Source organism: Giraffa tippelskirchi, chromosome 4 (assembly GCF_054371585.1).
Source record: "Giraffa tippelskirchi isolate mGirTip1 chromosome 4, T2T-mGirTip1v1.2.pri, whole genome shotgun sequence".
NCBI classification, from domain to species: Eukaryota; Metazoa; Chordata; class Mammalia; order Artiodactyla; family Giraffidae; genus Giraffa; species Giraffa tippelskirchi.
Window position 1 is genome coordinate 205090058 of NC_137278.1, and position 24538 is coordinate 205114595.

Here is a 24538-nt window from a genome sequence, read left to right on the forward strand (position 1 = left end):
TGGATCCACAATTGCTCACACAATGTTACTGTTGATGATTCTAATCTGAATGAAATGTTGTACTTCTTCCCTCCACTATGAATTGTATAGATTTGTAGATAGTGGAGAGATGGCAGAATCCTTTCCATATCGAACCAAAGCCCTCTTTGCCTTCGAAGAGATCGATGGTGTTGACTTGTGCTTCTTTGGTATGCACGTTCAAGAGTATGGCTCTGACTGCCCTCCACCCAACCAGAGGTAGGACTTTACTGTGGCTACTTTCCAATTTGTGTGGAAGTTTGAAATTACAGTAAGGTGAACAAGCATAGTGGATAAGAAAATGTTTGATGTGCTTCTTTTGGAAACGCAGGTTCTCAAGTGTGTAGTATAGAAGTGAAACAAAAAAAAAAAATAGAAAATACTGCTCTTTCATGTTCATAATAAGAGGGAAAGGGATATGAATGGCAGCCTAAAATATGACTTTTTCAGAAAATGCACTTAAATCTAGGTGGTGTCGAGTACCTTCTTGAAATGTGAAAGAATGTCGCACAAATGAAGTAGAATATTGTGTAGAATTTTCCACGTAGTATAAAGGCCAGAATAAGAGTCTGCCACATGTATTTGGATCACTCAATAGTGACGGATTATGCTGTGTCTCAGGCCCTGCTAGGTGCTGAGATGATAATAGAGCCACAGACCCACAAAACTCCCCTGATGGGCTCATGATCTAGTCATTTACCTAAATAACTGTAATATTGTGTGATAAGCATTAAAAATGACAAGGTGAACAAAGGGCACAGAAAAGAGAGATGTCTTTAGCCGCATCGTTAGAAACTCATTATGCAACTTGACCTGGCTTCTTTCTTCCCATTTGATACAGGAGAGTATACATATCATACCTCGATAGTGTTCACTTCTTCCGTCCTAAATGCTTGAGGACTGCAGTCTATCATGAAATCCTAATTGGATATTTGGAATATGTCAAGAAATTAGGGTGAGCATAAAAACAAATGCTAGTTTTAAAAACAACTTGTTTAAGCTGATTAGTTTCAAACTGATCACCACTGTGGTATTTTGGTGAGATATAGTACGTGCAAATATGTGACTTTTTGGTTTTTTCTCCTCCACTTTGGCTTTCATCTGGCAGAACTATAATTTGGAGACCCTTTGAAATTGTTGGCTTTGCCATGGGAAAGATATGGATATTGTGACGCTAGTTGCACCCATCCCAAATTATTTTGTTCAGTTAAGCCATTTGATACAGTTTGATTTAAAGAGCCAGAACTTTAAACTGTGCTTGGTCCTTTCACACCTCTGAGTATCAAAACCAAAATCACACTAAGGTCTGAAGATACAAAACTCCTTCATACTGGTTCCTTACCTTCAAGGTATATATGTGCTTGAGAATGTTTAGCACCTCACCTTGCAGGTTATTCCTCTTGATAGTTTGCATTTCATTTAACTCTCTTGTTGACATGGATTGACTTTCCTTTGCATTGTAGCTTTTGTTTGGTCTTTAAATGCAAATTGGGAATTTTTTTGATCCAGGGTTATGTCTAGTTCTGGCATAGATCACACACTTCATGTTATCTTGGGGAATTGTTGGTTTCTGTACTGATTCCTCTTTGTGGTTTAAAGTGGAGTATTCTTTCTAGAATGGATGATCTTTCTCTTCAATGTTCCTTCTGTCTGTGTTGTCAGATACACAACAGGGCATATTTGGGCGTGTCCGCCAAGTGAAGGAGACGACTACATCTTCCATTGCCACCCCCCTGACCAGAAGATACCCAAGCCCAAGCGACTGCAGGAGTGGTACAAAAAGATGCTCGACAAAGCTGTGTCGGAGCGAATCGTCCATGATTACAAGGTCAGGACGGGGGATGACCGCACCATGGCTTGACTAGTCCTGCTGCTCTGTATTCCGCTTGTTTTACTACCTTAACAAAAATCTTATGTTTCTTCTCACTCTTCCATGTAATTTGTAAAATTTGATAGCTAATTTGATAGCAGGGTTTTTTCCCCTGAATTACTATTAAGATGAAGTAGACTTGGCAAAATATTTGATAATCATTTGTGACTGTAGGGTATCTCATAATAAGAAACTTGAACTGTTAAATTTCTTACCTGTTTACTTGTGGGGAGGAAAACATGAACTGGTATTATCCTAATAAGCAGCCCAGAAAATCATTCTTAGCTATATGGTTTCTAGTATCTGTAACTGGGATTTTTCTGAACTTGTTTCTCAGTAGAAACTGCCAATATTTCTAGGATTTTTTCAAGGCCAACGTGTCTCCCATCACACTGCATTCTGTCTCAGGAGTGCTGGAGGCACGCGTGTGAATGCTGCTGCCTCTGCCATTGTTCTTGACAGAGGCATTTGTCACTTGGTTACATAAAGGCAGATAATCTCCCTGTCCTCACGGGTAGAGGAAAGAGGAAGCCAGAAATACTTCAGACCAGACTTTTCCCTGTTGGCGACACTGTCTCCCCAGGCACCAGGCTTGGGCATAAAATCCCTGCCGTCTTCCAGAAGACACATCTGGTTCTTCACGTTTCTTGCGTCCATTAGCTATGACTCTGCTGCTGTATAATAAACGCTTTTTTTCCCAAAAAATAGACATTGCTATTTGTTCTTGGATATTTTCACAGGATATTTTTAAACAAGCTACTGAAGATCGATTGACAAGCGCGAAGGAATTGCCTTACTTTGAGGGTGATTTCTGGCCCAACGTCCTGGAAGAGAGCATTAAGGAACTGGAGCAGGAGGAGGAGGAGCGGAAGCGGGAGGAGAACACGAGCAACGAGAGCACAGATGTGAGGGCTCTGCGTTTCCCTCCCGCCTCTGCCTCCGTTCGCGTGACCCAGACGCGAGCTGAGGCTTCCGGCGGGCCCTGAAGCTCTCGGCTCTCTGAATTGGGCAGGCGGGGAATATTGGTGTAGATACGTTACTGTGATTCTAGTTTAGAGATTTTAAGCCCTTTTAGCACCAGATCCCATTTTTGAATGGAATCTTGGATTTCTAGTAATGGAAACCCTGGAGAAAGAGGTTGATAAAGTGTTCTGCAAAAGTCTGAATTACGAATGTTTCAGGCCTTGCAGGCCATATATTGTCTCCAGCACATTCTTTTTCTTCTTTAAACAACTGTTTAAAAACCATCATTCTTAGCCGTACAAAAAACAGATCTGGGCCAGAGTTTACCAGTCCCCCCAACAGAAGCTGCCTTATAGCAGGTCATCTGAGGAGTTTTTCCTTGTCATTTATTTCCCTGTAGTATATCTTGATTGCCCTTGCTGAGTCTGAACTACTGAAGTCACCCTTAGTCTAAGAACTCTTTACAGCCTGCAGTTTAGACTCCTCGATTGAATGTTTTTCAAAGGTTTTTTTTGTTTGTTTTTAAATAGTAGGTCCATAAAATTTTAGAAAGTGAGTCGAAGGAAATGGAGCCAGGGCCTTTGGCTCCCTACTCCCGTGCACACTTCACTACCTGCTGCTCACTCCTCTCCCATCCTCAGATTTGGTATGGCCTGGCTCCACCTGAGGTGTCTCCTGGTCCGCAGCTTCCCCTGACCAAAGAGCTAAGCCTACTGGTGTCTAATGAAGAGACATCAGCAGAGAGATTTTTCACTGGGAGAAAATTAATGCAAAAACATTAGTAAACCTTAGTTTACTATAAATAACAGCTTTAAAAAGAGAGAGGAACAATGAAGAGAGAGCATGTGTTAGAAGGTTGTGATCTGTTTGCTCCATTAGAAACTTGTTCTTAACAGGTATTAACAAATAACTATTCTAAACTTCTAAACAGTCTCTTAACAAAGTTATTAACATTTTCTTGTTCTCTATGCTAACCTGCAGGTGACAAAGGGAGACAGCAAAAATGCTAAAAAGAAGAACAACAAGAAAACTAGCAAAAACAAGAGCAGCCTGAGTCGGGGCAATAAGAAGAAGCCAGGCATGCCTAACGTATCCAACGACCTCTCACAGAAGTTGTATGCCACCATGGAGAAGCACAAAGAGGTAAGATAAGAGAACAGCCCCCAGAGTGGAAAAACCAAGGCCAGGGTCCTCCAGAGCTCCCCACCATGGTTGGTATTTATGATGTGAACACCAGATCATTTGAAACTCAGAAGGAAGAAAATCATTTGAGGGAGAAGAAAGCAAAAAGAGGGTGGTGAGAACAAGAAATGGTAAGGTGTCTTAGATTTGTAGCTCTTACAAAGCTAGATGGTGTTGGGAAAAGTGTAAGCATAGTTTGTCTGACCCTATTGTTTGTATTTATGTTTTGTATTTGTGTTTCTGTCCATTGTTCAGAAGATTGGCTTGTTGGATATCTTTTGGGTATCTTTGTGGTTTTGCTTTAGACCAAAGCCCCTTAAAACTCCATTTGGCCATTCAAGCTTCTAATGGAGCTTTGCAAAACAAATGAATGTTTTGCCTTACTGAAAGGGAATTGGCAAATGGAAAGAACTGAAGAAAAGTTAAACTTTCATATATGCACTTGTGAATGCCTTTACAGCAAAGTTAAAACTTTGAATTAGTTCATTATTTATATTGCTTATTTATTGTTTGGGAATATAACTGAGTATATTGGATTTTTTTTCCCCTTCGACATTATTGTTGGTAAGATGAGGCGTCTTGAAGGGTCATGTTGGTTTGTTTAAACATCTGTTTACCTCCATGTTCAGACATCAGGTTCTTATAGGAAGAGGCTATTAATGTGGAGAGGGAACTGGTTGCTTGATTTTAGGTGTGGAACTCTGTCATAACAGCGATTGGGAAAGGCCTTTAGAGTATGTTGTAATAGGTGTGACTTCAGTTGTAGATACATCATCTGAAGAATATGTGGGTAGTAGTCTCCTGTTAGGAGTTAGAATCTAATGTGATCAGTTTATTAAATTTAGGTATTGTTTAGCTCCAGGGTAACATACATCAGAATCAGTCACAATGGCTGTTATTGGAGGTTGGCCATAGTGAAGATTTCCTAGGGAGTCACCAGGTGGCAAGGTCAAGTGCACAGTTCTCCCTTGAGCCTTTAACTCTGGCTTCGATACGTCTTTACTCAGTGTGGACGTTCTTGTCCTATGTTGTTTCATGGCATGCACAGTCTTGGTCCCGTGTTCCGTCTCCCACCCCCACCCCAGGGCCGGACCCATGCCCCTGCAGTGGAAGTGCAGAGTGTTAACCACTGGACCACCAGGAAAGTCACTGTGTTCTTTTTCTAGACTTTTGTTCTGTGCCAACATTGCTGCCCAGATATATAACAAATACTATCACCAGTTTGCGCAGATTTTCAGCCTCAAAAAAACTGACAGGATATAGTGGGCAATATAGCAGTTACAAGTTCTTGATCTCTTGAAGGTTCCATTTTACATTTTATTATTACAGAAATAATAGCAGCTTCCTCTTGCAGCCTTTATACCAGTGTTCATGGGAATCAGTGGTTGTGGTGTTTTTAAACTTCAACAAAAAATTTTTCTGTTTCTGTAGCAAGGAAAAAGGTTTTGCTTTTTTATTCTTCCCACCCCTACCAATTTTTTTCCTTCCATACTTACAGGAAAGTTCTACAGAAGATGCCTTCCTGTTGCCTTCACCTAGATTCGCCAGTTAACATGTTCTGCTACATTTTATTTCAGTAAGCTCCTTCTAAGACAGAGGACATGCTCTGCATAAGCGTGCTGTGACTTCATACTCAGGAAACCTCACTCCTGCCGCCACCTCCCGTCTGCTCCTCTGCTCCATGTTGAGTTGCCGTGTCTCAGTTCCTGGCCTTATTTTCTTTCATGACGTGGGCATTTTGTGAAGACTCCAGGCCAATTGCTTTGTAGAATGTCTATCCATTTGGGTTTTTCTGATTTGTTTCCTTATGATTACAGTCAGGTTAAACCATGGATTGCATCTTAAAAGTTGACTTCTTTGAAGCAGAATGTCCTCTGTATGGCCCTGTATGTGACCATTCTTCTTTTGAAGAATTACTCAATGAGGTAGAAAACATAAGATGTAGATGTTTTAGGCCCATTGTAGTCAGTTTCAAAAAAGAGAACAGAAATACGTGAAGCAGGAGAACGAGGGTTGTATCGTGTAACCTTGCGGAGTGGTCACAAAACGAAGTCAGGCATCCCAGCCCCCCAGGTGCGCAGCCTGGCCCAGCTGTCCATGGTACTCGAGTTCCAAAGTCCAGAGGAGACGGTCTGTTTTGCAGGTCTTCTTTGTGATCCGTCTCATCGCTGGCCCTGCCGCCAACTCCTTGCCTTCCATCGTTGACCCCGACCCCCTCATCCCCTGTGACCTGATGGACGGGCGGGATGCCTTTCTCACCCTTGCAAGGGACAAGCACCTGGAGTTCTCGTCACTGCGAAGAGCCCAGTGGTCCACCATGTGCATGCTGGTGGAGCTGCACACCCAGAGCCAGGACCGCTTTGTCTACACCTGCAATGAGTGCAAGCACCACGTGGAGACCCGCTGGCACTGCACCGTGTGTGAGGTAGGTCCCTTGGCGGGGAGGGCTGGGGCTTCCAGGTACCTGAGAGGCAGTTCAGAGGTGGTGCTGGCCCGGGGGCAGGCTCCGGGGCCAGTGTGAGGACCAGAACGGGCTGGGTAGGGTTTCAGATTTGACTGGTTGGGCTAAAGAAGCTTTCTCTAAAATAGGGCGTTTTAGCCCAAGCAGGATAAATGCCTTTGAATGGCTTGAATCCTGGAGTGTTAACCTGCGCCTGTGTTTTCCCCAGGATTATGACTTGTGTATCACCTGCTACAACACTAAAAACCACGACCACAAGATGGAGAAGCTTGGGCTGGGGCTTGACGACGAGAGCAATAACCAGCAGGCCGCTGCCACGCAGAGCCCGGGAGACTCCCGCCGCCTGAGCATCCAGCGCTGCATCCAGTCACTGGTGCACGCCTGCCAGTGCCGCAACGCCAACTGCTCTCTGCCGTCCTGCCAGAAGATGAAGCGGGTGGTGCAGCACACCAAAGGCTGCAAGCGCAAGACCAACGGCGGCTGCCCCATCTGCAAACAGCTCATCGCCCTGTGCTGCTACCACGCCAAGCACTGCCAGGAGAATAAGTGCCCCGTGCCCTTCTGCCTCAACATCAAGCAGAAGCTCCGGCAGCAGCAGCTGCAGCACCGGCTCCAGCAGGCCCAGATGCTGCGCCGGAGGATGGCCAGCATGCAGCGGACTGGCGTGGTGGGGCAGCAGCAGGGCCTGCCCTCCCCGACCCCTGCCACCCCGACCACGCCGACGGGCCAGCAACCCACCACACCGCAGACGCCCCAGCCCCAGCCCCCCTCTCAGCCCCAGCCCACGCCTCCCAACAACATGCCGCCCTACTTGCCCAGGACTCAAGCTGCTGGCCCGGTGTCCCAGGGCAAGGCAGCAGGCCAGGTGACCCCCCCAACCCCGCCTCAGACTGCTCAGCCCCCGCTTCCGGCACCCCCACCTGCAGCAGTGGAAGTGGCCATGCAGATTCAGAGGGCAGCCGAGACACAACGCCAGATGGCCCATGTGCAAATCTTTCAGCGACCGATCCAGCACCAGATGCCGCAGATGACTCCCATGGCCCCCATGGGTATGAACCCACCCCCCATGGTCAGAGGACCTGGGGGGCATTTGGAGCCAGGGATGGGGCCCACTGGCATGCAGCAGCAACCCCCGTGGGCCCAGGGGGGACTGCCTCAACCCCAGCAGCTGCAGTCTGGGATGCCCCGGCCAGCCATGATGTCGGTGTCACAGCACGGGCAGCCCCTGAACATACCTCCCCAGCCGGGCCTGGGCCAGGTAGGTGTGAGCCCTCTCAGGCCAGGCACTGTGCCTCACCAAGCCTTACAGAGCCTCCTGCGGACTCTCAGGTCTCCCAGCTCCCCCCTGCAGCAGCAACAGGTGCTCAGTATCCTTCATGCCAACCCCCAGCTGTTGGCGGCATTCATCAAGCAGCGGGCTGCCAAGTACGCCAACTCCAACCCGCAGCCCCTCCCCGGGCAGCCGGGCCTGCAGCCCCCCGCCATGCCAGGGCAGCAGGGGGTCCACTCCAGCCCCACCATGCAGAACTTGAACCCCATGCAGGCAGGCGTCCCGAGGGCCGGCCTGCCCCAGCAGCCCACGCAGCCGCAGCAGCAGCAGCAGCTCCCTCCACCCATGGGCGGGATGAGCCCTCAGGCTCAGCAGATGAACATGAATCACAGCACCATGCCCTCGCAATTCCGAGACATCTTGAGGCGACAGCAGATGATGCAGCAGCAGCAGCAGGGAGCGGGGCCAGGGCTGGGCCCGGGGTTGGCCAACCACAACCAGTTCCAGCCCCCCCAGGGCGTGGGCTACCCCGCGCCGCAGCAGCCACCACCCCCGCGAATGCAGCACCACATGCAGCCGATGCCGCAAGGGAGCCTGGGACAGATGGGCCAGCTCCCGCAGGCCCTGGGGGCGGAGGCGGGAGCCAGCCTGCAGGCCTACCAGCAGCGGCTCCTGCAGCAGCAGATGGGCTCTCCGGCCCAGCCCAACCCCATGAGCCCCCAGCAGCACATGCTCCCGAGTCAGGCTCAGTCCCCGCACCTCCAAGGCCAGCAGATCCCGTCTCTCTCCAATCAAGTGCGATCTCCCCAGCCTGTCCCCTCTCCACGGCCACAGTCCCAGCCTCCCCACTCCAGCCCTTCCCCACGGATGCAGCCTCAGCCTTCTCCACACCACGTCTCCCCACAGACCAGTTCTCCACATCCTGGACTGGTCGCTGCCCAGGGCAACCCCATGGAACAAGGGCATTTTGCCAGCCCGGACCAGAATTCGATGCTCTCTCAGCTCGCTAGCAATCCAGGCATGGCAAACCTCCATGGTGCAAGCGCCACGGACCTGGGACTCGGCACCGACAACTCAGACTTGAATTCAAACCTCTCACAGAGTACACTAGACATACACTAGAGACACCTTGTAGTATTTTGGGAGCAAAAAAAATTATTTTCTCTTAAGACTTTTTGTACTGCAAACAATTTTTTTGAATCTTTCTTAGCCTAAGAGACAATTTTCCTTGGAACACATAAGAACTGTGCAGTAGCTATTTGTGGTTTCGAGCAGACATGCGAGGTGAACCTGAGGGGTGATAGAACACAGAGAATCTATATTTTTGTTATGGCTGGTCACCACCAGCCTGGTTTTTTTTCCTTGTGTGTTTGGTTCAAGTGTGCACTGGGAGGAGGCTGAGGTCTGTGAAGCCAACCACATGCTCCTGCCTTGCACCTCCAATAGGTTTTATTATTTTTTTTAAATTAATGAAAATATGTAATATTAATAGTTATTATTTACTGGTGCAGATGGTTGACATTTTTCCCTATTTTCCTCACTTTATGAAAGAGTTAAAGAACATTTCTAAAACCAGAGGACAAAAGGGGTTAATGTTACTTTAAAATTACATTCTATATATATATAAATATATATAAATATATATTAAAATACCAGTTTTTTTCCTCTGGGTGCAAAGACGTTCATTCTTTTTAAAATGTTTAAAAAAACTAAAAAAAAAAAAAACCCCTTTGCTCCCCTCAAGTCAACTTTTGTGCTCCAGAAAATTTTCTATTCTGTAAGTCTGATCGTAAAAACTTCAAGTATTAAAGTAATTTGTACATGTAGAGAGAAAAATGACTTTTTCAAAATATACAGGGGCAGCTGCCAAATTGATGTATTATATATATTGTGGTTCTGTTTCTTGAAAGAATTTTTTTCGTTATTTTTACATCTAACAAAGGAAAAAATTAAAAAGAGGGTAAGAAACGATTCCAGTGGGATGATTTTAACATGCAAAATGTCCCTGGGGTTTCTTCTGTGCTTGCTTTCTTCTTACCCTGTCCCCACCCCACACACACACACTTTCTGTAAAACTTGAAAATAGAAAGCAAAAACCCTCAACTTGTAAATCATGCGATTAAAGTTGATTACTTATAAATATGAACTTTGGATCACTGTATAGACTGTTAAATTTGATTTCTTATTACCTATTGTTAAATAAACCGTGTGAGACAGACACCTGATTTTGTTTCACTTCTTGGCAGTTGCATCTTTGTCTTGGAATGCATCGATTTAAATGCCTGACACCTAGGATTTTGGGCTGAAGGTAAAAGCGCTAGCTTAACAGCCCTCCCTGACTATTACGTGAAGTGATTCTTTGATAACATAGATTTTTAAAAATAGATTTTGATAAATTCATCCAAAATCTTGGGAAAAGACTTGTCAGGGAAAAAGACAAGTACCAGCTAAACGTTCATTTTATCGATTTGAATTAATATTAGCCTGTATCAGCTTGATACAGCTCCTTCTCTATGGTCCCCTATTTATGACTGCATGGTCTTCATTCAGTCACCCTCATCTTACAGGAGGAAGAATGACCACCTAAGAGGGGTCATACCTGCCGAAGTCACAAGTAGCTCCACTGGAAGCTGGGGCAACAATACGGCCCTGTTCTCTGTGATACACACTTCATTTTGCTGACTGCAAGCCAAGAAGTCCTGGGGCGGATGAAGCTGTAGGAAAAGACACTCTAAAGAGGCCAGCACAGAGTCTGGTATTGAGCTGGGTGTTGAAGAACAGGAAGGGAACCGGCCCTTCCTCTACGGAATATTACATCCGCTGTGGACAAGTCTGAAAAGTCAGAAGGACCCTGGAGTGAGCTGCTCTGGCAGCACTTGGCAGGTCTTCCTTGTTACTGTAACGGAGCTTTAATTTACACTGACTAGATCATCTGCTAAGGGCTAAGGAAAGAAGACCCTCTTCAAGTACCTTAATTCAAACTCCTGTTTGGCCTTTCCACTAGTTTACTTGGTCTCAGCAAAAATAACCAGTATGTCCATGTGAGGTGGACCAGCACACTCAGGCGCCCACCCCAGAAAATGTTACCCAGTGTCCACCTGCCTCAGGTTAGTGATCCAGCAGACATACACGCAGCGCCTATGTTCTGTGCCAGGCTGGACAACACACATGGATGGGGTGCAGCCTTGCCCTCAGGTTAGCTAGCTAGTGATCTAGAAGAAAAGACAGAATGATGCTTAAACAAGATAAAGGGGAAAGTCTTTAAGTGGTATAAGCAGGGAAGAGGAAGTAGGGGTAAAAGCTTCTGGCTATTGGGAAGTTTCTGGGGAGGACAGCACTTAAACTGTCCTTTGTGGGGGAGATGGACGGGGTCCAGAGGAGAGAGGTGAGGAGGGTCTCCGCCCCTGAAGAGAAGAGTCAGTTTCTACTGGGAAAAAAACAGCTTCAGGTCCACATGACAGACCAGAGGAGAAGACTTGAGTGCCTGTTACAGAAAGGTTCCCACAACTAGAGACCCAGGGGAGATCTGAGTGCCCAACATGGAAGATACTTAGAATTCCATCCATTTCCAAGCAGTTGATTCCCAGCGTAGATAACCCTAGCCTCTTTGGCCAAATACAGTTGGATTGAAGTGTTAACATTCTCGTCGCAATAATAAAATGGGGAGGAGGACACAAGCTATCCTCGCCCAGGCCAGAGGGAGTGCTAGGGATGGGAAAGATGTGAATTAATACACAGCCAGGGATACAAGAAGGTGATCCCAGTGTTTCTGTGTATTTGAAAATTATCAGAATGAAAAGGTCTAAAAGGAGCCCCAAGTTTCCAATTGGGCTGTTTCTCAGACATGAGCCCGATGGGTGCAGCAGTATCCAGGTGCTTTTTCATTTACTAGCTCACTGAATCCTCAAAACCAGCTCCAAAAGCTGATAACTGAGAAGAATACATCTTGGGTGTGTATGCAAGGTCTGCCGGATCCCAGCCCTGCCTTCCCCTGGCACCCTTTCTCTCACTGCAGAGAAGCCCCTGGGATGGCTGCAAAATAACTGACAACACAGGGCTGTATTCCAAACAAATTCAAAACACAGACTAAAAACTGAAAGGGGAAAAAAACGAAGGAATGATAAAGGTAAGTTCCAGGCTTCTTCTCCAACCAGAGAACCTGATCTCTAGACAGTTTCCCGAAGTGTTAAGTTCATGATGTAGTCATGCTGTTCAAGGAGCACACAGGCCAGCAACAAAAAGGATAAAATGTTGAAGAATAAATTTAACAAAAGGAGTGCACAATTTGTACACTGAAAACTACAGAACATCACTGAAAGAAATTAAAGACCTAAAGAAATAAAAGGACATCCTTGTTCACGGATCAGAAGACTGGGAAGACCAAATATTGTTAAGAAAGTATGGACATACCTTGTTTTACTGTGCTTCACTTTATTGCACTTGGCAGATACTTTTTTTTAACAAACAAGATTTGTGTAATCCCTACATCAAGCAAGTCTGTGCTGCTAAGTCGCTTCAGTCGTGTCCGACTCTGTGCGACCCCATAGACGGCAGCCCACCAGGCTCCCCCGTCCCTGGGATTCTCCAGGCAAGAACACTGGAGTGGGTTGCTGTTTCCTTCTCCAATGCATGAAAGTGAAAAATGAAAGTGAAGTCGCTCTTAGCGACCCAATGGACTGCAGCCCACCAGGCTCCTCCATCCATGGGATTTTCCAGGCAAGAGTACTGAAGTGGGGTGCCAATGCCTTCTCCGCAAGCAAGTCTACCAATGCCATTTTTTCAATGATATTTGCTCACTTCATTTCTGTGTCACAGTTTGGTAATTCTCCCAATATTTCAAACTTTTTCATTATTATATTTGCTATGGCAAATAGAAAGGGGAAAAGCAGAAGCGGTAACATTTTATTTTCTTGGGTTCCAAAATCACTGCAGACAATGGTGATTGCAGCCATGAAATTTAAAAGATGCTTGCTCCTTGGAAGGAAATCGATGACAAACAGTGTATTAAAAAGCAAAGACATCTCTTTGCCAACAAAGGCCTGTAGAGTCAAAGCTATGGTTCTTCCAGCAGTCATATATGGATGTGAGAGTTGGACCATAAAGAAGGCTGAGCACCAAAGAATTGATGCTTTTAAATTGTGGTGCTGGAAAAGACTCTTGAGAGTCCCGTGGACAGCATGCAGGTCAAGAAGCAACAGGTAGAACTGGACATGGAACAACAGACTGGTTCCAAATAGGAAAAGAAGTATGTCAAGGCTGTATATTGTCACCCTGCTTATTTAACTTATATGCAGAGTACATCATGAGAAATGCTGGGCTGGAGGAAGCACAAGCTGGAATCAAGATTGCAGGAAGGAAGAAATATTAACCTCAGGTATGCAGATGACACCGCCCTTACGGCAGAAAGTGAGGAGGAACTAAAAAGCCTCTTGATGAAAGTGAAAGAGGAGAGTGAAAAATTTGGCTTAAAGCTCAACATTCAGAAAACTGAGATCATGGCATCTAGTCCCATCACTTCATGGCAAATAGATGGGGAAACAGTGGAAACAGTGGCTGACTTTATTTTTGGGGGCTCCAAAATCACTGCAGATGGTGACTGCAGCCATGAAATTAAAAGACGCTTGCTCCTTGGAAGGAAAGTTATGACCAACGTAGACAGCATATTAAAAAGCAGAGACATTACTTTGTCAACAAAGGTCTGTCTAGTCAAGGCTATGGTTTTTCCAGTAGTCATGTATGGATGTGAGAGTTGGACTATGAAGAAAGCTGAGCGCCAAAGAATTGATGCTTTTGAACTGTGGTGTTGGAGAAGACTCTTGAGAGTCCCTTGGACTGCAAGGAGATCCAACCAGTCCATCCTAAAGGAGATCAGCCCTGGGTGTTCATTGGAAGGACTGATGTTGAAGCTGAAACTCCAATACTTTGGCCACCTGATGCGAAGAGCTGACTCCTTTGAAAAGACCCTGATGCTGGGAAAGATTGAAGGCGGGAGGAGAAGGGGACAACAGAGGATGAGATGGTTGGATGGCATCACCGACTCGATGAACATGAATTTGGGTGGACTCCGGGAGTTGGTGACGGACAGGGATGGATGGCGTGCTGCAGTTCATGGGGTCTCAAAGAGTCAGACATGACTGAATGACTGAACTGAACTGAAAAGTTAAAGTTACAACTACTGAATTTTCTGGAAGGAAACATACTAAAAAAAATCTCTGCAAATCTGGAGAGGCAAATATTTCTTAGGATGCAAAAATCATGACTCATCAAAAAATTTTTTTATTAACTTGAGTAAAACACAGTTTAATATTCATTAAACACCATTAAGAAAAATGTGAACAGTCCACAACCTGGGAGAAAATATTCACAATACATATACTTGATAAACTGAACAAGAGACCAGCATCTAGAATAAAGAACCCCTACAACTTAATAGTAAGAAGACAAATAACCCAATTAAAAAATAGGCAAAAGATTTAAGCACACACTTCACATGACAATATATGTGAATAACAATAAGCAAATGAAAAATGCTTAACATCATTAGTCTTTAGAGAAATGCAAATTAAAACCATAAGATACCATTATACACCCACTAAAATAGCTCAAATTGAAAGGGCTGTCAATACCAAGTGTCGGTGAGAACACCGAACGACTAAAATTCTCCCAGCATGCCATTCACTGTATAAAATGCCAAACTCTGGAAGACAGTTTGACAGTTTTTTATAAATTCAATCATACCAGTATTCTAAGATCCAGAAATTCTATGAAAATTCCTATGTACTTAACCCAAACATTTGTCCATGCAGAGAACTGTATATGCATGTTCCCAGCAACTTTATTCATAACAGCCTCAAACTGAAAACAACCTGAAGTCTGTAGCACCAGGTAGATGGATACTCAACCACCAGGACACTGCCCAGCAAAGAAAGAAACAACCTAATTCGTGCAACAACAAGGATGAATCTCCAAAGAACACGATGCTGAGTGAAAAAAGCCAAATTTAAAAGTATATACTATATTACATTTGTGCGAAATTCTAGAAAAGGCAAAGCTAGTACATTAGTAGCAAAAATCACAACAGTGGTTATGGAGGGCCAGAACGGGGGTAGAGGTTTCTGACTGTGAAGGCACCTATCAGTAAACTCCCTGGGATGGTGGGAATGCTTGGTTTCTTGTGTGGGAGTGAGGGTGCACATCAAACCGGGCTCACCTCACCACAGAGAAGCCTCCTGGCCAGAGGCCACATCTTCCCTAGCCTCGCCCACCGCCAGGCCACCGACGCCAGCAAACACTGAACTTCACACTACACAGCGTGCGTGACACACAGGGTTTCACTGAACTCTCTGGTAAGGATGTTCTGTGACGGTGAAGACCTCAGCCCTAACCCTAAAGTAAGCGTCTGTCCTACACTGAGCCACTAGCCACATGTGGCGACTGAGCACTGGAAAGGCAGTTCCTACAACTGGGGGACTGAATTGTTCTTTAATTTTAGTGAATTGAAAAGGAAATGGCTACTGTAGACAGCACAGCTCCAGCTCTCCCAGAAGTGAGGACCATAATCCTCATTTTACAAGTGAATAAAGTGGGATTCTTGCGAGATCCCTAATGTCAGTCTATGGGGAAAATGTTAAGCTTCTCCCACTCAGGCTAAAAAAGGAAACGTGAAATTGATTGTCCTCTAATGGATCAGCTCAAAGATACAAAATCATCACAAAGAAACAGCACAGTTGCCACGCCTACGTTGACGTCCCCAACGTCGCTGCTACCCCATCAGAAGGGCCCATCAGCAATGGCTTTGAGAGAAGACAGGCCGTTGCAGACACACGTCCCAGCCCCGGCAAAGGGTCAGCCCAGGGGTATCCAGGCTCTCCATGCCAACCACCTCACCTCCCAGGGTGCGGTCACAGGTGTGGAGCCACAGTCTGGGACTACCTGTCTCCCCCCACCCTCGGCCCCCCACCATGTGGCTGAAACAGTCCTCTATTTCTCCAGGCAAATGCATTAACCAGCGTGTGTCCATCAGGCCCATGCCCTTGCTTGTGGCACCCGTGGCATAAGAACCGGAAGAGCTTCCTGGGGCTGAGGCAGGTTTCTGAACCTGCAGGCGCAGATCTGCAGGGACCAAGCTGGCTGGCGAAAGTGACGAGGGGCCCCCACTGGACTCTGTCCAGGGGCGGCTGGCCTTTCCCAAGGGACTTCCCAGCTCTTCTGCAAGGCTCCTCTGCGGGGGATCACACCAGCCATGGGGCTCAGCATAGGGCCAGGGACACACTGAAAGTGCTTGGTGGTGGCTCAAGGCCTCCTCCTCCAGGAAGCTGCCCTGATAACTGGTGCACAGACTCCTTCCTTCAATGGACAGAGCACTTGCTGTCACAGCACGTTTGGGCTCTTGATCACATGCTGTCCCCACTGTGCAGCGCCACATTCCTTGCTAGCCTGCCTTCTAGCTGTGTGCACTCTGCCAGCCCTGCCTCCGCCCCCACCAGGGTGTGACGAGCACTTGCTGACCACACAGCTCTCAGGGACGGCATCGCCTCCTCAAAGAGGTCTTGCACCACCGCCCTCCGGCACACTGCCCTGTGTTGATGTGCTCCAGAACCCTGTCTCTAACCAATACTTTTCCTGTTTATTATTTGTTTCAACCCTGTCGACTGGTTTAAGCCCTGGTTCCCACTGGCTGGGTGATTCTGGTCAGTGGGAACAGTTGCAGCCAAAAGTTCTTGAGAACTTGCACCTGCCAGGTACCACTAAGCTTTCACATACATTGCCTCATCCAACACTCACAAAATCCCAGCAAGGTAAGTTCTGTTATTACTCCAGTTTTCACATGAGAAAACTGAGATGCAGGAAGATTCAAGAACATGGACTTCCTTGGTGGCTCAGTGGATAAGAATCCGCCTGTCTATAGGGGACCCAGGCTCAATCCCTGGCCTGGGAAGATCCCACATGCCAAGGGCCAGCTAAGCCCATGCACTACAGCTACTGAGCCCACATGGCCTAGAGCCTGTGCTCCACAATAGGAGAAGTCACAAAAATGAGAAGCTCGTGCACCCCAACTAGAGAATAGCACCCACTCTGGGCAACCAAAGAGGAACCAAATGTAGCAACAAAGACCCAGCAGCCAAAAATAAATTAATAAATATTTTTTGGAAAAAGACTCATAGAAGAAAACATAGGAGAAAATCTTTATGACTTCGGGTTAGGCAAAGAATTCCTAGATATACCTCTTTAAAAATGATAAACTGGACTTTATCAAGATTTACAACTTGCTTTGCAAAAAGGATGAGAGAACAAACCATATGAAGAGAATATCTGTAAATATCTGTAAATCATAAATACAACAAAAACTGGTATTCAAAAAACCAAACAAACACAGCAAAAATAAACAAGTGGGACTCCATCAAACTAAAAAGCTTCTACTCAGCAAAGGAAACAATCTGTAAAATGAAAAGGCAACTTGCCAAATGAGAAAAAATATTTGCAAATCATATCTTTGATAAGATTTAATATCCAAAATATATAAAGAACTCATATAACTCAACAGCAAAACAAACAGCCAACAATCCAATTAAAAAGTAGGCAGAGGATCTGAAGACATTTTTCCAAGACAACCAGATGGCCAACAGGCCCATGAAAAGGTGTTCAACACCACTAATCATCATGGAGACACAAATAAAAACCATAGTGAGAGATCACTTCACGCTTATTAGAATGACTATTCACAAAAAAAGAAATAACAAGTGTCTGTGAGGATGTGGAGAAAAGGGAATCCTTGTACACCATTATGGAAATGTAAATTTGGTACAGCTACTATGGCAAACAGTATGGAGTTTCCTAAAATAATTAAAAATACAACTACTATATGAACCAGTCATTCTACTTCTTGGTATTTATCTGAAGGAAGGAACCCTAAATCAAAAGGATATCTGCACCCTTGTGTTCACTGCAGTAATATTTACAATAGTGAAGTTATATTAACAACCTAGGTGTCCATTCATTGATGGATAAATGAATACAGACAATATGTTAAATGTATACAGTTGAATAGGAGCTTCCCAGGTGGTGTAGTGGTCAAGAATGTGCTTGCCAATGCAGGAGACAAAAGAGACTCAGGTTGGATCCCTGAGTCGGGAAGATCCCCTGGAGTAGGAAATGGCAACCCACTCTAGGATTCTTGCCTGAAAAATCCCATAGACAGAGGAGCCTGGCAGGCCATGAGGTCACAGAGTCAGACAGGACTGAGTGCATAAAATACAACTGAATATGATCTAATCACTAAAAGAAAAAAAAGATCCTGCCATTTACAACAATATGGGTGGACCTTGAAGGCATTGTTGTTGTTGTTGCTGTTGTTCAGTCGCTAAGTCATGTCCAACTCTTTGCGACCCCATGAACTGCAGCACCTGAGAAAATCTTACCTGCCTCTTGAGAAATCTGTATGCAGGTCAAGGAGCAACAGTTAGAACCGCGTGTTTCCAAATGGGGAAAGGAGTACAACAAGGCTGTATATTATCAACCTGCTTATTTAACTCTGCATGATGCAGAGTTCATCATGCAAAATGCCGGGCTGGATGAAGCACAAGCTGGAATCAAGACTGCCGGAGAAATATCAATAACCTCAGATATGCAGATGACACCACCCTTATGGCAGAAAACAAAGAGGAACTAAAGAGCCTCTTGATGAAAGTGAAAGAGGAGAGTGAAAAAGCTGGCTTAAAACTCAACATTTACAAGAATATACAATGGAGAAAAGACAATCTCTTTAACAAGTGGTGCTGGGAAAACTGGTCAACCGCTTGTAAAAGAATGAAACTAGAACACTTCCTAACACCATACACAAAAATAAACTCAAAATGGATTAAAGATCTAAACGTAAGACCAGAAACTATAAAACTCCTAGAGGAAAACATAGGCAAAACACTCTCCGACATAAATCACAGCAGGATCCTCCATGACCCACCTCCCAGAATATTGGAAATAAAAGCAAAAATAAACAAATGGGACCTAATTAAAATTAAAAGCTTTTGCACAACAAAGGAAACTATAAGCAAGGTGAAAAGACAGCCTTCAGAATGGGAGAAAATAATAGCAAATGAAGCAACAGACAAACAATTAATCTCAAAAATATACAAGCAACTTCTGCAGCTGAATTCCAGAAAAATAAACGACCCAATCATAAAATGGGCCAAAGAACTAAACAGACATTTCTCCAAAGAAGACATACAGATGGCTAACAAACACATGAAAAGATGCTCAACATCACTCATTATTAGAGAAATGCAAATCAAAACCACAATGAGGTATCATTTCACACCAGTCAGAATGGCTGCTATCCAAAAGTCTACAAGCAATAAATGCTGGAGAGGGTGTGGAGAAAAGGGAACCCTCTTACACTGTTGGTGGGAATGCAAACTAGTACAGCCACTATGGAGAACAGTGTGGAGATTCCTTAAAAAACTGGGAATAGAACTGCCATATGACCCAGCAATCCCACTGCTGGGCATACACACCGAAGAAACCAGAATTGAAAGAGACGCGTGTACCCCAATGTTCATCGCAGCACTGTTTACAATAGCCAGGACATGGAAGCAACCTAGATGTCCATCAGCAGACGAATGGATAAGGAAGCTGTGGTACATATACACAATGGAATATTACTCAGCCATTAAAAAAAATACATTTGAATCGGTTCTACTGAGATGGATGAAACTGGAGCCCATTATACAGAGTGAAGTAAGCCAGAAAGAAAAACACCAATACAGTATACTAATGCATATATATGGAATTTGAAAGATGGTAACGATAACCCTATATGTCAGACAGAATAAGAGACACAGATGCATAGAACAATTTTATGGACTCTGAGGGAGAAGGTGAGGGTGGGACGTTCTGGGAGAATAGCATTGAAACATGTATATTATCATATGTGAAACAGAACACCATTCCATGTTCGATGCATGAGACAAAGGCTCAGGGCCGGGGCAATGGGATGACCCAGAGGGATGGGATGGGGAGGGAGGTGGGTGGGAGGTCCAGGAAGGGGAACACATGTAAACCCATGGCTGATTCATGTCAATGTATGGCAAAAACTATTACAATATTGTAAAGTAATTAGCCCCCAACTAAAATAAATAAATTTATTAAAAAAAAAAAAAAACTCAACATTTAAAAAACTGAGATCAAGGCATCTGGTTCCAGCACTTCATGGCAAATAGAAGGGAAACAATGGAAATCGTGAGAGACTTCATTTTCTTGGGCTCCAAAATCACTGCAGATGGTGACTGCATCCATGAAATTAAAAGACGCTTGCTCCTTGGAAGAAAAGTTATGACCAACCTAGACAGCATATTAAAAAGCACAGACATTACTTTGCCGACAGAGGTCCATCTAACCAAAGCTATGGTTTTTCCAGTAGTCATGTATGGGTGTGAGAGTTGGACTATAAAGAAAGCTGAATGCTGAAGAATTGATGCTTTTGAACTGTGGTGTTGGAGAAGACTCTTGCGAGTCCCGTGGACTGCAAGAAGATCCAACCAGTCTATCCTAATGGAAATCAGTCCTGAATATTCATTGGAAGCACTGATGTTGAAGCTGAAGCTCCAATACTTTGGCCACCTGACGCGAAGAACTGACTCATTGAAAAAGACCCTGATGCTTGGAAAGATTGACGGCAGGAGAAGAAGGGGACAACAGAGGATGAGATAGTGGGATGGCATCACCTACTCGATGGACATGAGTTTGAGCAAGCTCTGTGAGTTGGTGATGGACAGGGAAGCCTGGCATGCTGTAGTCCGTGGGGTCGCGAAGAGTCAGACATGACTGAGCAACTGAACTGAATTGGTCCAAGTGTCACACTAGCGGTTAGTCTCACTAATCACTATTGAGTGCACTTATCATAGGAAACCAGTGACATTTTCAGATTTAATTGTGGTCAGTGGAAGAATATGCTCCTGCTATTCAATTTGTTAGGTAAGGCCCACACCTGTTTTGCATCTCCCTTTTTGAAATGTCAGGATTGCATTAAAGGAATTACTTCATATGTCCCCAGAGCACCACATCACATTTAGAAAGAGGGGCTAGAACATCACCATGGACTTATGAATGTTTATCCCCTTGCCTGCAGGAGGGATCAGGCCTTTTTTTTTTTTAAGGCTTCCTAGTTGATTTCAAGGTGATCAGCTGAAATGAGCAAAAAGCATGGTGGGTTGTCATGAAGATTAAATAAAATACTCAAAGGCACCGGGCCTAAGGAGCTGTTTATTAAATATTCACAGACTCTGAACCTGGATTGATCAACAATGGGAAAAGTATGGTTTAGTGAAAAGCTTTTTCAGCATCAACAAGGCTGGTTTACTTAACTTTTCTAAGCTTCACTCTCCTCATCTCTAAAAAGGATAAAAACCCCTCCGGCCTTTTAAGTTTGTTGCAGCGAAAAACAACGTTACAGGATAGGTGATAACAGGCAGCCTGGAAACACCTGACACACATCACAGTAGAAAACACTTGGCCTCTCTTCCCTTTCACCGGCCAATGGGGACTGAAAATGTCTGTGATAATAAACTGCCACCTGCGTAGACCTTGCTACATGTATTAGTAAATACACCCCTCAAAAATGGGCATTTGATAAGCACCCATCAGTTAACTGTACACCTAGAAATGGTGCCACCAAATTAACTGCCATTATTCTACAAAGAAACTATTTCAGTTCCTTTAACTGATACTTCAAAATTCCTACTTACATTTTGCATTTGCCTTCCAGTAATCTGCTAGGAGGTGAACCTGTCAATAGGAAGGACAAAAATTATCTATCACCAACGCCCTCAAAAGAATGCTTACTTAGAAAACCCAATACACTGTGTTGGCATTTTCAGAATTCAATCAACCCCCTCTCTACCTACCTCCCACTTATGATTCTGCCTAAAGGACTCCTCATAGTTGGTCCAGCCCAAACCAAGAAACATTTAAAAAATAGTTAAGAGTCAAAACTGCTGGGCCCTGGTGATCTTGTTTGCTGGGACACAGTCATTGGGACTTGGGAAGGCGCAAGCAGATTCCACAAAAGAGCTGCTTTAAACTAATAGCTAGGAGCTCAGATGAGGTTACAGGATGTTTGAGCTTTTCAGAGCTCTCCGCTCAGCCAGGCAGTTATCCTACATACCTTTGATTTATTCAACATTAAGGCTCTGCCCCTGCTGCCTGATCTTGTAGACGTCTCATGGACACAATTTCTCCATCTATATAGGGAGGCTTCCTCAGTGCATTATGAGGAATTATCTCTGACAACGTATCTGAAAGTGCTCTACCCTTTGCAAAGCACTACTACAAGACCTTCTAGAACTAACACCCCAAAAAGATGTCCTTTTCATTATAGGGGACTGGAATGAAAAGTAGGAAGTCAAGAAACACCTGGAGTAAGAGGCAAATTTGGCCTTGGAGTACAGAATGAAGCAGGGCAAAGGCTAATAGAGTTCTGCCAAGACAACGCACCAGTCATAGCAAACACCCTCTTCCAACAACACAAGAGAAGACTCTACACATGGACATCACCAGCTGGTCAACACCGAAATCAGATTGATTATATTCTTTGCACCCAAAGACGGAGAAGCTCTATACAGTCAGCAAAAACAAGACCGGGAGCTGACCGTGGCTCAGATCATGACCTCCTTATTGCAAATTCAGACTGAAATTGAAGAAAGTGAAGAAAACCACTAGATCATTCAGGTATGACCTAAATCAAATCCCTTTTGACTATACAGTGGAAGTGAGAAATAGATTTAAGGGACTAGATCTGATAGAGTGCCTGATAAACTATGGATGGAGGTTCGTGACATTGTACAGGAGACAGGAATCAAGACCATCCCCAAGAAAAAGAAATGAAAAAAAGCAAAATGGCTGTCTGAGGAGGCTTTATAAATAGCTGTGAAAAGAAGGAAAGTGAAAAGCAAAGGAGAAAAGGAAAGATATTCCCATTTGAATGCAGAGTTCCAAAGGATAGCAAGGAGAGCTAAGAAAGCCTTCCTCAGTGATCAATGCAAAGAAACAGAGGAAAACAACAGAATGGGAAAGACTAGAGATCTCTTCGAGAAAATTAGAGACACCAAGGGAACATTTCATGCAAAGATGGGCTCTATAAAGGACAGATATGGTATGGATCTAACAGAAGCAGAAGATATTAAGAAGAGGAAGATATTAAGAAGAGGTGGCAAGAATACACAGAAGAACTGTACAAAAAAGATCTTCACGACCCAGATAATCACGATGGTGTGATCACTCACCTAGAGCCAGACATCCTGGAATGTGAAGTCAAGTGGGCCTTAGAAAGCATCACTTCGAACAAAGCTAGTGGAGCTGATGGGATTCCAGTTGAGCTATTTTAAATCCTGAAAGATGATGCTGTAAAAGTGCTGCACTCAATATGCCAGCAAATTTGGAAAACTCAGCCGTGGCCACAGGACTGGAAAAGGTCAGTTTTCATCCGAATCCCAAAGAAAGGCAATGCCAAAGAATGCTCAAACTACTGCACAATAGCACTCATCTCACACGCTAAAGTAATACTCAAAATTCTCCAAGCCAGGCTTCAGCAATACGTCAACTGTGAACTTCCAGATGTTCAAGCTGGTTTTAGAAAAGGCAGAGGAAGCAGAGATCAAATTGCCAACATCTGCTGGATCATCGAAAAAGCAAGACAGTTCTAGAAAAAACATCTATTTCTGCTTTATTGACTATGCCAAAGTATTTGACTGTGTGGATCACAATAAACTGTGGAAAATTCTGAAAGAGATGCGAATACCAGACCACCTGACCTGCCTCTTGAGAAACCTGTATGCAGGTCAGGAAGCAACAGTTAGAACTGGACATGGAACAACAGACTGGTTCCAAATAGGAAAAGGAGTACGTCAAGGCTGTATATTGTCACCCTGCTTATTTAACTTATATGCAGAGTACATCATGAGAAACGCAGGGCTGGAAGAAGCACAAGCTGGAATCAAGATTCCCGAGAGAAATATCAATAACCTCAGATGTGCAGATGGCACTAGCTTTATGGCAGAAAGTGAAGAAAAACTAAAAAACCTCTTGATGAAAGTGCAAGAGGAGAGTGAAAATTTGGCTTAAAGCTCAACATTCAGAAAACTAAGATCATGGCATCCGGTCCCATCACTTCATGGCAGATAGATGGTGAAACAGTGGAAACAGTGTCAGACTTTATTTTTGGGGGCTCCAAAATCACTGCAGATGGTGATTGCAGCCATGAAATTAAAAGACGCTTACTCCTTGGAAGGAAAGTTTTGGCCAACCTAGACAGCATATTAAAAAGCAGAGACATTACTTTGCCAACAAAGGTCCGTCTAGTCAAGGCTATGGTTTTTCCAGTGGTCATGTATGGATGTGAGAGTTGGACTGTGAAGAAAGCTGAGCGCCGAAGAATTGATGCTTTTGAACTGTGGTGTTGGAGAAGACTCTTGAGAGTCCCTTGGACTGCAAGGAGATCCAACCAGTCCATCCTAAAGGAGATCAGCCCTGGGTGTTCATTTGAAGAACTGATGTTGAAGCTGAAACTCCAATACTTTGGCCACCTGATGCGAAGAGTTGACTCATTGGAAAAGACCCTGATACTTGGAAGGATTGGGGGCAGGAGAAGGGGACTACAGAGGATGAGATGGCTGGATGGCATCATCGACTCGACGGACATGAGTTTGGGTAAACTCCGGGAAATGGTGATGGACAGGGAGGCCTGGAGTGCTGAGATTCATGGGGTCGCAAAGAGTCGGACACG

General features: G+C 44.6%; 1 protein-coding gene and 1 long non-coding RNA gene across 5 annotated transcripts in view; one reads left to right on the forward strand and one right to left on the reverse strand.

Moving 5' to 3' along the window:
- The window catches only part of EP300 (EP300 lysine acetyltransferase), a 64555-nt gene extending 55622 nt beyond the window's left edge, over positions 1-8933 (forward strand). For all 3 annotated transcript variants that reach the window (XM_081587616.1, XM_081587618.1, XM_081587617.1), the window contains 7 exons: positions 91-237; positions 860-973; positions 1681-1846; positions 2629-2793; positions 3833-3994; positions 6177-6458; positions 6703-8933. In XM_081587616.1, coding sequence (XP_081443742.1) covers positions 91-237; positions 860-973; positions 1681-1846; positions 2629-2793; positions 3833-3994; positions 6177-6458; positions 6703-8886 — 3220 coding nt within the window. In that variant the 3' untranslated portion in view covers positions 8887-8933. The remainder of the gene's footprint in view (positions 1-90; positions 238-859; positions 974-1680; positions 1847-2628; positions 2794-3832; positions 3995-6176; positions 6459-6702) is intronic.
- LOC145544676 (uncharacterized) overlaps positions 1-24538 on the reverse strand; it is a 58290-nt gene that overhangs the window by 32971 nt on the left and 781 nt on the right. The window contains exons 2-3 of one of the 2 annotated variants that reach the window (XR_014081551.1): positions 21504-21543; positions 10867-10976 (exon numbers count right to left, since the gene is read on the reverse strand). This is a non-coding gene — a long non-coding RNA (uncharacterized LOC145544676). The remainder of the gene's footprint in view (positions 1-10866; positions 10977-21503; positions 21544-24538) is intronic. The other variant, XR_014081550.1, reaches the window with a different exon arrangement.